General features: G+C 39.8%; 1 protein-coding gene across 5 annotated transcripts in view; it reads left to right on the forward strand.

Annotated features, from left to right (window-relative positions):
• PHF2 (PHD finger protein 2) overlaps positions 1-14,750 on the forward strand; it is a 162,622-nt gene that overhangs the window by 132,971 nt on the left and 14,901 nt on the right. For all 5 annotated transcript variants that reach the window (XM_019536947.1, XM_019536948.1, XM_019536949.1 and 2 more), the window contains 3 exons: positions 1,409-1,566; positions 11,025-11,299; positions 14,262-14,357. In XM_019536947.1, the coding sequence (XP_019392492.1) occupies positions 1,409-1,566; positions 11,025-11,299; positions 14,262-14,357 (529 nt within the window). The remainder of the gene's footprint in view (positions 1-1,408; positions 1,567-11,024; positions 11,300-14,261; positions 14,358-14,750) is intronic.

Consider the following 14,750-nt stretch of genomic DNA (forward strand, 5'->3'; position numbering starts at 1 on the left):
TGTCCCATGAAGGATTGACACTGCCATGCCAGAAGCTTTCTTAATCACTCAGCTATCCCACTGGACAATTAAGGAGGAGCATTAGTGGGCTCCAAACAATGTCCTTTCTATCTCTCCTTAGCCAGATGGTACCTGCATATTAGGGGCTGGACATTGCGAGAAATTAGAGCAGGATTTGGTTGGGAGGGAAGGAAAGAAAGAAGTGAAGGGGAAGCAGTAGTACAGGAACAGAACATTGCCACTTTTCTTCTGCGGTGAAGTAAGGAAACATAAAAGATAAAGAAGGCTGGAATTGAATGGCATGTAACAGCAAAGTAAGTAGGAGACTGGACATTAAGATTATTTTCCTTATGTGAAGGGTAGGGGGAGTATTCTAACCCGATAGTGTTTTCCTGCTTTGCCCTGGTCTGTGTTCTCATGTGCTGTCATGGTCAGTGACTATAAACACGCTCCCCCAGTCTCTCATTTTCTTTGAGCACTGGTTGCCATTAATCATTTTCCATATAGGACTTTGCAACACTTTCATTTCAAACTAACTTGAACAGTTGATTAGCATTTGTTGGTGTATATTACAGGAAGCCAACAATACCATTAAGTGGTAATTAAAGCCTTTATTTACTAGCATGTATGGGGAACTTCATTTCCTTGTTGTCTCACACCTATAATACTCCTGATTTGGCAAGACACTGAAGCGTATGTCTAACTTCAGACATCTGATTTCAGTGGGACTTGTCTAGTCTTCATTCAGGAAAGCTGTTTAACTCATGAGTCTAATTCCCTCCTTTGGTGGGATAGCACTTAAATATACACCTGAAGTTAAGTAAGTGCTTAAACCTTTTTGCTGAATTTGGGACAATAAACATGCAAGCTACACAGTCTGAAACACTGCAACAATGATGGTTCAAGGATGTTTCAGGAGCTTCTCTTCCTTAGGTCAGTGGGTAAAGCCGTGACTCAGCTGTGGGCAGTTGCTGCCATCTGATGTGTGAATGGTATGAAATAAACTGATGGTCTCAGTGTAGTTAGTGGAGCACAGAAGTCCATAATACAGAACCAGTTAGCTGTAACTGGGACCCATCCATGGTGCTCTTAGTAGAGATGTCAAAATTTGTCTGAACCTGGAAACTGTACACTTTTTTGCTCTGATGGGGATTCCCTCAGAACCAGAGTGGGATACCTAGGCAAGTGACCAAAAGCCCAAGTTGCTGTCTGGGCTGTTGATGAATAGGGAGAATCTGCCTCTGGGACTGTCTGGCACTCTTTCAGTAGCATTAATATGACCCTGAAAACAAAACAAGCTGTAGGGAGAACCTCTTTGCCCTAGGCCTTTTTAGGATGAAAAGAACAGCAGCATGCTACAAAAACAGGCTGGTATCTTTTGCTTTTCTGAGACTTCTTGCTTTTGCAGAGTGATGACTCCTCTGACGAAGATTCACTTCACATTGACACAGAGGCAAAGCCAGGCCGCAACTCCAAAGTAAAGAAAGAGAGCGGAAGTTCTGCAGGAATTCTGGATCTGTTGCAGGCAAGCAAGGAGGTTGGGGGTTTGGAGTATAACACCAACAGGTAGGCACAAATGGCCCTCTCTCTCTTAAACCAACAGTGTGTGTGTGTGTGTGTGTGTGTGTGTGTGTAACTAACAGGATTTTGCATTTTAGCAAACTCTTGTTTCTGTGATAAAAGAGACTTCCTTGTCCTGTGCCCTTGGGGTGAGAAGCTGGAAGTGGCATCCTAGTCCAGACGGCACCTCCTGCTTTGCTTTCTTGCCCCTGCCAACAGATTTCCTGGGCTCCCTCTCTCCTCCAGCTTCTGCTGCCTGTCCCCACCCCTGGGGGAGTGCTGGAGCAGTACAGCCCATGGGACTGAAGGAGCTCATGGTTGGAAAGCTCTGCAGGCCCCTGGGACCCAGCATGGGATCTCTGCTGGTGCAGGGCAGCGGGTGGTGGTGCATGCAGTGGAGTGGGGTTGGGGATGGGATGGGATGGGGGAGCCATGTGGCAGGACAATGTCATAAGTTGCTGTAAGGGGCCTGTACAGTGAGGCATGTCCCAACACTGGTACCTGTGTGGTACGGTGGGGGGAGGAGGAGGTGGCTTGTGTGGCAAGTTGGGACCTGTGCAGTGGCAGGGAGAGGGGTTCACGTGGAGTATCAGGGGCCATGTAGTGTAGGGGGCAGGGCTTGCATGACGTGGTATGTGGCCCAAATGATATGAAGCCTGGGGGTGCAAAGTCCATGTGATGTGTAGCTGGGGGCATTAGAAGTTGGCCAGCCCTGTTCTAGAGGACAGCAGGCATAAAATGGAGACCCCTTGGGTCACCTTGGGACCTGACTCACCTACAATTCTATGTATAGGCTTTAAGCATGCTAAAATGAGAAATTTTTATGTAGAGTATCAATTTTGTTACCCAAAACTTTGGAGTACAGAAAATAATGAGAAAAAATCTTTTGCAGTGTACAGCATAGCTGAAAACTGGAAACACTTCCTAGCAAATAAAAGTGATTTACAAATCAGTCTCAAAATTGAGGCCAAACTGCAAATGTTGGAGCTGTTTAGAAATGGGACATTAGACTCAATTCACCTATGTGGAAATTTAAGGTTTTAATGTCCAAAAGCAACACAGGGAAAATCCAGTCTTAGCCATGATTCAGCAGGGTACTTAGCATCTGTCTGTTTCAAGCAAATGCATTGTCCTTAGTGAAATTAATTAATGGAAGCCCTGTGTACCTTTGAACAACTCACTCAATTTCTCTAGGCCTCATTTCCCCACCTGTAAAATAAGGGTTATGATTACTTGTTCTATCTTTTCTTTTCTCTTGTCAATTTTGGTGGTGTGGTCTTCAGGACAAGAACTGGCTATTATTATCGGAGTGAATAGAACTGATCACTGTAAAGTTTTGAGCTCAGTCAGGGCGTTTCAGTGCTACTACAACACACATAACAATAGCAGAGGCATAAATGATGTCAGATATCAGAAATTTCTGATAGAATGTGTCAAAAATTAGGAGTGCCAGGCAAATGAATCAGACAAGTCATGGGCTTCCCAGGAAAAGCCTTCAGGTGGTCATTCAGGCAACTAGGAATTTATGCCTGATTGAAGAATATATGATCTGGTTTTCTGTATGGGAAAATCCAGGAAGCTATTAACCCAGGGAGTTTCCTTTAGTAAACAGGATATACTGGCACAGGGAAAGGAAACAAATCAGAGCAGTTGGAATTCAAGGGGGCAAAAGGGTTCTAGTTACACAGAGATGCAGGATCCCTACACATCTTGGCAATACAGCAGAAAACTTTTCTGCCATTCAGTCAGAGCAGACCCATAATGTCACATTACCACTGTGAAACCTGTAGCTGAGGCTCTCCTTATTAGGCCTGTCTAAAGAGGTCACCCTACAGTGCATACCAAACTACACTAACATTATTTCTGTTCCACCTTTTGTTAGAAGACCAATTTCATTAAGCCACCATTTTTTGTCAGTTGTTAAAGCAGTGCTTAGGACAGGTTTCACTCTATTCATAATTAAAATAGCTTATGACACACAGTAGTAGCAAGATTATCATAACATCTTACCAAGCACAAAGAACCTTCTCAAGCCTGACACACAGAAAAAATTGGCAAAGCCAGCTGTCAGACTGGATTACTAGGAAACCATCCACCCAGAGCAGGGTTTGTTTTTCAGCTTCACCTCTCTCTCTGGCCCTTGTACCATGGTGTGTGGACAAAGTCCATGACTGGGGTGGAAGTAGTTAAGCTGGACCCAAGATTCCTGGGAAGAGCTTGAATCTAGAGCACTTGTATTGAAAGGTGATTTGTGATGTCACTGTTGCTCACTATCTCCTTCCACTGTGTACTCCATTTTGCCTTGACACAGAAAAGCTGCCATTTGTGGTTATGAAAGGAATTTGGTAACGTGGAATGAACGCTTTCACTAGGAGCTTCCAGAGAGGATGATATTATCTAGAGTAGACACTGGGAAACACTGGAAATTAAGCACAATGTAAGGGAATTCCAAACGTGATCCTAATCCCCAGTCAGTAGTGAATGTATGGAATGAGTTACCAAGTGAGCAAATTGTATCAGTGAGTTTAAAGGATAACTCATTTGCTTTGTGATGGGAAAAGGGATGGAAGTGGGCAAACATGGCAGGAGATCTAAAGATAAAGCTAAAAGACGTAGACTTGTTGAGCTAATGGGCTTTTTGCCCTGGTGGAACTCATTTGGAGACTGATTAATTTGCTGATTAAGTTGTGTGGGATGAAATATTTGCCTTATTGGGTAATAAATGAACTGTTTACAGTACAGAAGAGCTCTGTGAAAGATACATGATGCACGGATTATTTGGACTTTGGAACATTTTGCACTGTTTGAGCAGATCTTTGTCAAGTGACTTTTCCAAACTACATTACCCTCGCATGTGTTGGACCAGACCCTGCTCTCCATCACATCAGTGCTATTCCATTTCCCATAACAGGTTAACACCACTGTTCTGTAGCAGAGGAGGATTTAAATTTAAATTCTCTCATTTTTCTTCTCTTATCCCAAGCACTGGATCCAGTGCATTCATTGCCTTTGTGGTTTCAGAAATCAAAGTCCAAAGTGCAGTAATAACTCAACTCCACATGAATTACTACGCTGTGTGTGGTAGTTTAGTGGGAATGTGTCGTATCAATTTTGGCTCTTGTATAAGCAATCAGGTTTTGGTGGTATATGCTGAGGCTTGATTGAGAAAATCTCTTGATAAATGAAATTACTATATTTCATTTCATAATTACTCTGGGCTGTTTTTAATGGAATATATTCATAAACAGCCATAACATACTTAAAAAAATATGAAAGCAATGCAGTGCACAAACATGTTACAGTGCTCCATTATGCAAATATGGTTTTGTTTGTTTTTTCTACCATATATTAACAATTTCCATCTTTCTGTGGTTTAGTTCTGCTACCCACAAGACGGCTAAAGGGGAAAACTTTTTTTGGATACTCAACATAACCTTACTTAGTCTAATTGGCCTCAGTCAGCCAATCCAGTGGGAGTCCTTCCGTTATCTTCACTGAGGGTTGGATCATAAACTGGGCCACAGCATGTCTCTACAGTAGCTTGGGCTAACTTTGGAATTGAAAATCTCTTCTTTAGTCTGAGAATTCCCTCAAGTAGATCATTTAATGAGCTGTGATGTTACTGTATCAATGCTCTTTTGCCAAACTGAACATTTCCTTCGCGTATGGAGTATGCATTAGGTGAGCGAAATTTTACTAAATTTTACTGTGTCTTACAGATCAAGATTCTGTGTGAGCTGACAGTTTTCAGTGCAGTACTACTTTCGGTTGCTGAGATATAAGCAGCTGAAAATCACCAGATACTTACTACCCAGTGAACAGTTATTGAAGTAAGCTAATCCCCCTCTGCTCCCAAGAGTGACAAGTTTCCAAACACTAGCAAAGTATCTTTTAAAGGGGGAGAAAAGAAAAGTCCAGCTGAGGAAGTCACAAAAATGCTGTAGTCAAACTACTTGCAAAAGTGTAAACTGAATCCATGAAAATTGCTAAACTGTCCTTTTCTCAATCCCTCCTTAAACATTCTTCTTTATTACAAGCAACACAAAAAATTGGCACTATTTGTTCAGTGACAAAGTAGCAACAGTCCAGTGATATTGCTAAATGCCATAATGCTGCATAGTTTAACTACCCTTTTAAAAGACCCTATTCAAAATAACCACCCAGTCCTGGGGCCAGCAGAGTTGTCTGCAAGCTACTTTGTTCCTGTTATACTTTCATTTTACAGGTCTTTTTGTTCATGATTTTGACTAACAGAAAGTTTACTTTTATAAATGTTTTTTTAAATCATCTCTAAAGCTATAGAAAGAGGATATGGCTTTACAAAGCTTAATAATTGTTTCCTGTTTCTTATTCTACATTTTTTCTGGCTTAGAAAACAGAACCAGCATGACTGTAATACAAATCTGTAAGTGCATGGCCTAATGAGAAACACTTTGCCTTATATATAACTGTCTGTGTCTTTAAGAGGTTTTTACACACACGTTCAGTTTGTGGTTTGACTTTCAGAACCACTGTTTTTGATCAATTCCACAATTTACTTGTTAAAGCTTGTGTTGCTGTAGGCAGTTCCTCTCTAATTTTCCCATTTAGTGGTCAGTTTTTGATGGTCTGTTTCCACTGTTTTGAGGGTCTGGCGTTTGAGAAAACTGTTGAATAAAATGTGAAGAAAATATGTTAATTTCTCAGAGATGGTGTGGAATATGCAAGCACTGGAGAGAAGGTTAAAGCATTTGGGACGGTAATGAGAGGATTAAAGTGTTACTTCACCAAATAAATGTCTTGATGTTCCTTTTCATTGATTCACTGGTGGCTAAAATGGGATTAGCTCATTTTCAGGATTATTTATGAATATGACTAGTTTCTAGAAACTTACTGAATGTGTTCTGTGTTACTATATGCAGAATCTAAAATGATTTAAAGTGGATGAAGTTAGCACCAAATAAGAGAATGTGACATACTGTTGCTAATTTCCCCAGGAAATGTTGTGTGTTAGTGGTTTCTGTTGCAGGCCGCTTAAAAATATATTTGCCAGTGGTTTTTGCATTTTAGTTTTTTTCCTGAGCTCTGAAGTGTTGTAAGTATTTGAGTCTACAGTAACTGCATTTTCAGAAACTTCAGTTTTCTGAAGAGTCAGGGTTTGTTCTGCATTCTCAGGAGCATGTTTTTCTTTTCCTATTTAATTATTGTGCTGTGTGGAACACTTCATATTTTTAGCCTGCTTATTTTCTATGGTTTTTATGTAGTCTTTGACAGCAACCTGTGTTCTAGTAGTATGACTGCCATTGTAAACACAGTTGCAAAATAAATAGAATGAAAGGCTAATTGTACATACAATATTTAAATGGTTAGTCCACATTTTCGTAATTGTTCATGCATGTAGGACAATAATGGTTAAGCTGAGTCATACATGTCACCTTACTAGGACTTTTACATGGATCCAAGGTCACATATAGTTGTTTCCTGTTGAGCAGTCCAATTTCACTACATGCAAGGTGTTTTCTTAGAATTATGTTTTGTTTAAAAGTAACCTGCAAAAAGAAAAAAATAGATTTTTAGTTTTATTTTGCTTCTTTGTCAAGTCAAGAGAAAGCCCTTAAGGGTTTCTAGGGTTGCTTTGTTTTGGGTTGTATGGATTTTGCCTTGCACGTTGTTTGTGTGGACATCCAGGACTTGTCAGCCCTGGAAGATTCTGTTGTGACTAGAAAATTGATGATATTATAACATCAAAGTCCTGGTCAGAGTCTTTAAATGTTGTTGCTATTCTTGCTACTGTTTAACTGTACAGACTAATGAACATTTTAGAAAAACAGGCACCTTCATCAAAGATTCATCACAGCTATCCCTTCGAATGAGGCATAGGAACTAACAATAAATGAGCTCGTAATTTAAAAAAAAGTTTTATAAAAACCTTCTTGCCTGTCTTCATATATCATTTAAAAATAAGCAGAAAGGTGAAAGCCTTGCAGGTCACCTTACAGGCCATGCATATATATTAGGATGTCTAACTTTACCTGGCTCTTCAGTCCACCAGAGTGAAGCCGCCAGTAACAATGCAGCACTCTCATCATATTCCTGTGTTCCTCAACCTGTCTTTCCATTTTCCATGTATTCTATTCCTTGCCTTTGACAAGGTCAAATTAAAGCTCTGATTACTGCTGCTGTTTGCTGAGATCCTACCTTTTTAACTAGAACACAAGGAAGAGGTGACAGGGCACCCACCATACCAGAATACATAGCACTAACATTTGGACTTCTTTAGACCATGCCATAAAATTCCTCCAATTTATGCCAAAAGAGATGATTCGGGATAGTCTTTATATATCTAAGCCATTTCTAATCCTCTCTTGGGGAGAGGGTCTGGTTCCTTTCTAACTAGCTGGGCATAACTAGTTCCCTGTGCTGCTAGTAGAGGATTGTATATTAATTAAGCCTGAAATTGTCACTGAAATTTACTTACAGATGTTTACTATAAGAGATTTCTGGTCTTAAGTCAGAGAATTTTTTTCTGCAATCAAGCTTTTCATTTTACTTTCTTTCTGAATGTTTTGTAGCTTCCAACTTGTTCTTATTTCATTTTCTGTAGAGCAGAGCTAGCTACCCTAGACACTACAGAATTTTGAAAAAAAGCACCTGCGAGGTGTTTTAGTTCCAAAGTGCACCCCTGCCATTTTCTCAGCACTGATGCACATATTGCAGCTTTTAGAAATGCATGCATTGCAGCGCCAGGTGCTTTTCAAAGCATCCAGCACTGTGATGCATACATGTGTAAAAATGCTTCTCGGAAAGGATATAACATGTATAGCAGGGTAATCTTTTGTGTTAGAGGAGTAAACTGTGGGAACTGTCCTGAATATAATGAAGCTGTTGCTGCTCCATGGTTGAAAAGTGGGTGAATTTAATTTTTTACACCATCACACATTATATGACACCATCACACATTTTTAAGAATTCTCTGACCAGTCTTCTGAGGTGCGAGGCACTTTCCAGAGAGCAAGTGCTGTTAAGTCCTAGTGAAGTCATTGGGACATCTTGTAGGCTGTCATGTCATAAGACTGTATGTTGGTGCCATTTTGGCTGATGGATGACACTCCATCTTGGATGGTATTTTTTTTTCCATCCATACTGTTATCTCAAGAAATGCATTGAATGCATACTGACATAGTTGAGGTTAACAATTTCTTGCCTGGAGACTGTTTCCTGTTGTCAGACCTACCACTTTCAGAGGACCTCCTCATGTAACAGACTCTCAACAGGCACTCTAAACTAAAAGCAGCCCTTCCTTCCTTCTCCTTTCCAGATGACTCTAACCTTAGTTCCTGGAGCAAAGGCTGGGATCTGGGGAAATTCTTTTTCAGTCTAAAGACTGCAGCCATTTCTAATTCATTATTTTGGCTACTGTGAACAACAGCAAGTGAAGATGAAGAAAAACCTCTTGGGTCTGGCAGGCCTTCCCATAACTACCATTGCAGGATTGCTTCAGATTGTTGTGACCTGTAATGAAAATAGTCACTGCTGTTACTTGTGTCTTACTGAATATGTATGAGTTTTGGCTGAAGATTGAACATATCAAATGCCTTTCTATTATGTTAGCTGTGTATTGTGATGCCTTTAACCATCTTGCTATAAATTATACTTGGTAAGGTCCCTCAGTGGCTCTTGTAAGTGGTGGTGATGAAGCAAAGCAGCTTGAAAAAGTCTGAAGTTGTTAAAACCCCCATTCCAGTGCAAGTATTTGAGAATAGGTTTTTAAACAAACACACAGCCAAAATACCTGAAATTTACCAGTTCCTCCGTGATGGAAATTAGCATCAGGTCTTAAACTTCATCTCCCTTGCTTCCTAGAGTCCTGATCCAGCAGAACACATAAGAGTGCTGGCATGTAACTACTGAATTGGTATCAAATTATAGGGATAGAAGCTGTTACAATGTAACTGTGACATCTGACCCCTCCTGTAGCCATGCAAGTGTGGTTAAACCATAGTAACTTTAACTGTTTAATCCAGGGTCAAATGTAGGTCAATTTTGCTAAATTGCCTTATCACTGCAGGACCATGTAGATATAATAGTTATTTTGTAACAGCTGCTACACCTTCCTCAGTGGCAGCTTCCCACCCCTTTTAAAGTGGTTAAAAGGCATGATTTTCCATAGCCTTAAAAATGTGCATAATACTGATCAACAGGATTTCTGACATGCTTGCCGCTGAGCATATGCTTAACTATTACTGGCTTAAGATCTAGGAACTCGCAAGATGGGGCCAATATTTATGTAGTAAAAAAATACCATGTTGAACATTGATAAGTAATGGTTTCTGCTGCTAAAGAAGAGCCAAGATGTCTACACAAACCTTGCAATTCAGCCACACACTGTTCTAGTTCAATGTATCAGTTTTGAAGATAAGGTGTAGTCCTCAAAACATAGAAGAAAATGTTGTTCATCATGGTCATAAGGATGCATCTGCCTAATCCTCTTATTCTTGTTACATACTTTAATCCTGCACTTCTGATCCACAGGATTTAGCAGTGGTTGAGATTTTTGTGTGATAGCTGTGTATCAGATTTTTGGAATGCTGTTGTAACTTAGTTGTTTGATTAGATGGACTCACATGCTTGGTCACCTGTGCTTGATGCAGTGGTAGCGAATGAAAAACGTGTCCGCACCAATAACAGATACAGATAGTTTCTGTCACTCTGGCTTGAGACTAAGAGGAAAGCACTTTCACAAGTGCTTACATAACTTGGGCTCCTAAATCACTTTTAGAAATGAGACTTGGGTTCCTAAATGATTGAAACACATTTGACAATTTTACCCTTAACCATTTTGTTGCCCTAGTCTGCTCTATCTAAAGGTGAGGAAATAAAACTAGGTACAGATAGGTGAGTTGTGTTGAATCTAGCAAACACTCAAAGCCTGTAGTGTGTACCTGAAGACCAGGTGATCAGAAAGCTGGCACTGATCACCATGCTTTCAAGGCAGCTCATAATAAGAGCAGAGACCTTACTGAAGTACATAATAGTAATGACGCTGTTTTGCTTTTCATTCTGTGGTGGAGCCTGGTCCACTCAGTCCAAAACTAAATACAACACAACTGATAGTTCTTTTTGAAAAAGGGTGCTGGGGAATTACCAATTGATAAAAATCTTCTAGGCTCATCCCTATTTTTTGTTCAGGGGAATCACAAAGCTGCTCTTAACACCCAGTGGTGATGGGACTTGTGAACAGGGATATTATTTATATAATTAAATTTTGGAAGAGTTCCTGATTTTCATCTCAGTCTCAAATCTCTTTTTGGCTATCCAACTTTCTATGCTTGATTATATCATTGGTATACCACAGACCTAGGCAGTGGTGAGAGCATTAATCAGAAAATCAATTCTGTCTGTATTTACAGTGAACGTAATAAAATGTTACATGTTTTTTTTCCTAATTAGCTGAAAGCTTTTTATTTGTTAATGTTTTCCCTCAGTCAGCCACCTGCATCTCCTAGCACACAGGAAGCCATCCAGGGAATGTTATCAATGGCAAATCTCCAGTCTTCAGATTCCTGCCTGCAGACTTCGTGGAGTACCAACCAAGCTAAAAATAACTCTATCTCAACCCAGAACTCCAAAAAAACTGGGAGCAGTAACAACAAAAATGCAGGCAAGAGGTTACTAAAGAAAAGCACAAGAAATAGCATTGACATCGAAGATTATGATGACCAGGACCATTTAGATGCTTGTTTTAAAGATTCTGATTACGGTAAGAGAAAGCAAAGTGATCTTATATCTGCGGTCTTGGTCCTGAAGTGATTTATGCATGTGCTTATTTAATTATACACTTGTAGTTATTTACACTGAAATCAACAAGACTACTTAGCAACTAAGCTAAGTGTCCACTAACCGATAAGTAAAAGTCCATATGACTGGGAAATCTTATATTGCTAGATTTGATTAGGTAGACTAGGTAAGATTAAATAGGGAGATTAGGTTAGGTAGGCAAGGTAAAAAGATTGAAAAGAGGAATTAAATAAGAAAAAATGGACCAGATTAACCATATGAAAGACAGGAGGGTGGGCAAGCAGATGTTTGATATTTGATTCTTATTAAGCTAAAATAATTGTATAACATGGCAAATATATTTTAAGAAGCTTAGGAATACAATTAAACCGTAATAATTAGACAGCTATTAAATCAGACAAATGAGAGGGGTCACCTGTGTCTCTATCTTAATTTTTTTACTCTGTACTATATACACATTTTATACAGCCTAACATAAAACATAATGCTGATAAGGGAGTGCTATGCAATAAAATAAATAAATAGCAGAAAAAATGGGTACAAGGGTGCCACATGTTTTTATGCATATGTTTTAGGCATTTATATCAACTTTGGTCTTGAACAGAACTTTTAAATAATGTAAAAAAGTGGGAAAGAGGAATAAGTAAAAATGCTAAGATTGATAGAAAAATAAAACCATAACGTCATGTAGTGCTCAAGAAGTAAATACATTTGTTTAGCAATTTCATAAGAATGTTACTTTAAAAGGTTGCTGCTGGCTGGTTTAAAAACATAATTTCTGTCTGGAAGTGCTCTGTGCTTTCACCATTTGATACATGTAAAGTTTAAATTGAAAAGTTATGAAGTTTAATGAAAACAAGCCATTTTCATTTTGAAAATATTGTATGTACGTGTTCAAAAGAATTCAAGTGCATGTTGCTCGTTTGCAGTTACAGCACCTATAGGCATATCAGTCAAGATAAATTACATTAAAAATCTTGTGAAAGTATAATTTACAGACACGATCTCCATGTGACAATGTGAAAGTGGATAGGGTTATATTTTAAACACTAACATTCTTGTTAATTATATATTTACGCTACTATTTAATGGGTTTTCTTTGTTGTAAGTGAGCTTCGTTTACAAAGACTCCATTTGTACTGCATCTGGTGAACAGATTTTCAGTTCAGTGGCTGAGTTATGTTTACGGTGAAACCATATACTGCCTTAACAAACAGAAACAGAAATAAAAATTAAATGCATGTTTAAAAAAATCGATCAGGTAATCGCAAGACTGGATAAAATTCGATACTATACAGAACTTGATAAAACTCAGTTTTGTTATTATGTACCCAAAGGACTATAAAATACACAGAGCACAATTTGGATGGCAAGTGGCCACTTTTCATATTTTGAAATGCAAAGAAAACCATTCTCTAGTTTCCATGAATACCATCATCTCTCTCCACCCAGCATCCATTTATGTTTTACCAAAGATAGATTTGTAGAAGCATTGGAAAGATGCAATGCTTTCCAAGCTAATAATGAGCACTTAAAATCATATGCCCTCTTCTTCCCCGCCTCATGTGAAGTGAGCCAGTTATAATTATTATTCCCCATCTACTGAAGGAAAAATGAAGAACCAGAAGCTTAAATAATGTGCCTAAAGCCACCCAGGGTGGGAATGGCCATGCAAGAGTTGGTACTCCAAAATTCCAAGCTCCCATTGCCAGCAGGCCTTGCTGCCTTGGAACGCAGCACAACTGGGCTTGTCTGAGCAAACTCTGTGAATTTAGTAGAACTCAAACAAAATGCAAGAGAGAGAGCATTTTTACAATTTTTTCACACTCCATGACCAGTTAAGCCAGATGCAAACCAGGATTTCCTTCTTCAGTGTTACTATAAGTCTGATTTTCAACCTAGTTTAATGAATAATTAAAAGACACCAATAAAATGCATTGGCGAGGCTTCAAGAGCAGGTCTTTTGATTTAACACACCACTGCCAGGAATAGGCCATTTCTCACCTCAAAAGCATCTGCAAACTTTGGCCGGTATCACTTCCTTGCTTACAGTATGATCATGTCTTCAAGCATTTTTCCATAACCAGGAGAGTGAGTTCACTTTTTTTTTAATGATAGCTGAGATTTTGCTTTGCTCCTTATGCTTCAGACTTGACAGTCCCTTAAAGTGATCCAGCCGTATTTTTCTTTTTGCTCCTTGTTCTGGTGTCTGCTGCTTTTTCTATGTCAGGTTCAATGTTGAGTGACAGTCTGCAACCCCCTGATCACAAGACAGTGGCACAGATGAGAGGAAGAAAAAGAATCTCTCTAGTTTGGCTTTTAAATGAGGCCCATTCATTGTTTAAAAGCAGGTGCTGTCCCTGGGGAAATGGAAGGAACATTTTTTCTGATTCATTAGTAGTATCAGCAATTAAAGGAAGGTCTCCAAACATATGAAGATGACAAGAGGTTGCCCTATCCCTTGTCCCTTCTCTACTTTATGCTAGAACGGTGTAAGAGTAGGGACTCATGAATCCAGGAGGAGCTGGCATTGGGGTTAGGCAGAAGCAGGACCCGGTGGGAATAGAGCCAGACTCTCTCTAGGTCTCTCAGGGCTCTGGCACTGATTCTGGGACTACCACAAGCCAAAGGGTGACAAATGCTCTTCTCATTAAGTGAAGGACAGGCCCTTCCTCTGACAAGAGTCCTGTTAGTGGGTCCTCAGTATATTTCCTATCTCCTAAGCAGTATTTTCTCTCACAACAAACAATTTGGCCCTTCATTTATATCTTAGTGAGATATTGTGGCTGGGAATGAGCAAGAAAGAGGGGAAGATGTTCTGAGGGATTCCACATGGTTGTACATATGTTACACCCCAAACAGTACTGTTTAACACTGTATAAACAACTGATATATTATAAGCTATACTTTTTTTCCTGGTCTAGTTTATCCTTCCCTTGAATCAGATGAAGATAATCCAGTATTCAAATCAAGATCAAAGAAAAGAAAAAGTTCTGATGATGCTCCGTACAGCCCGACAGGCAAGTCTGTGATGGTCTGACTTGTGGATAAGAGGTGGGAGGTGGGTGGAAATATTTCAAGTGACAGGCCTACTAAAGAACAGTGTGGTTTGTTATTTTATCATTAAGAATGTGACTGTCTAGACTGGGGCTCTCTTACAGGCAGCCCTAGGGTTGTATGTAGCTTGTGAGGGGTTAATGTATGGCCCTCAGGCCCCCATCCACTATTTCCCCATCACTTCAGCTGCAGGGCAGTGTGGAGAGCTGAGGATGAGTCCAGGCCATGTACAGTGGGGTAGGAGGGGAATCAGGGCTGTGTGGAGGGGAGGACCTTGCCCACGTGGGACGGTGGTGGGAGTGGAATCGTGCCTGCAAGGTCCATCAGTGCGGGAGGGAGCATCTGCTGTAGCAGTG

Source organism: Crocodylus porosus, unplaced genomic scaffold, assembly GCF_001723895.1.
Source record: "Crocodylus porosus isolate Cpor-Errol unplaced genomic scaffold, CroPor_comp1, whole genome shotgun sequence".
Lineage (NCBI taxonomy): Eukaryota > Metazoa > Chordata > Crocodylia > Crocodylidae > Crocodylus > Crocodylus porosus.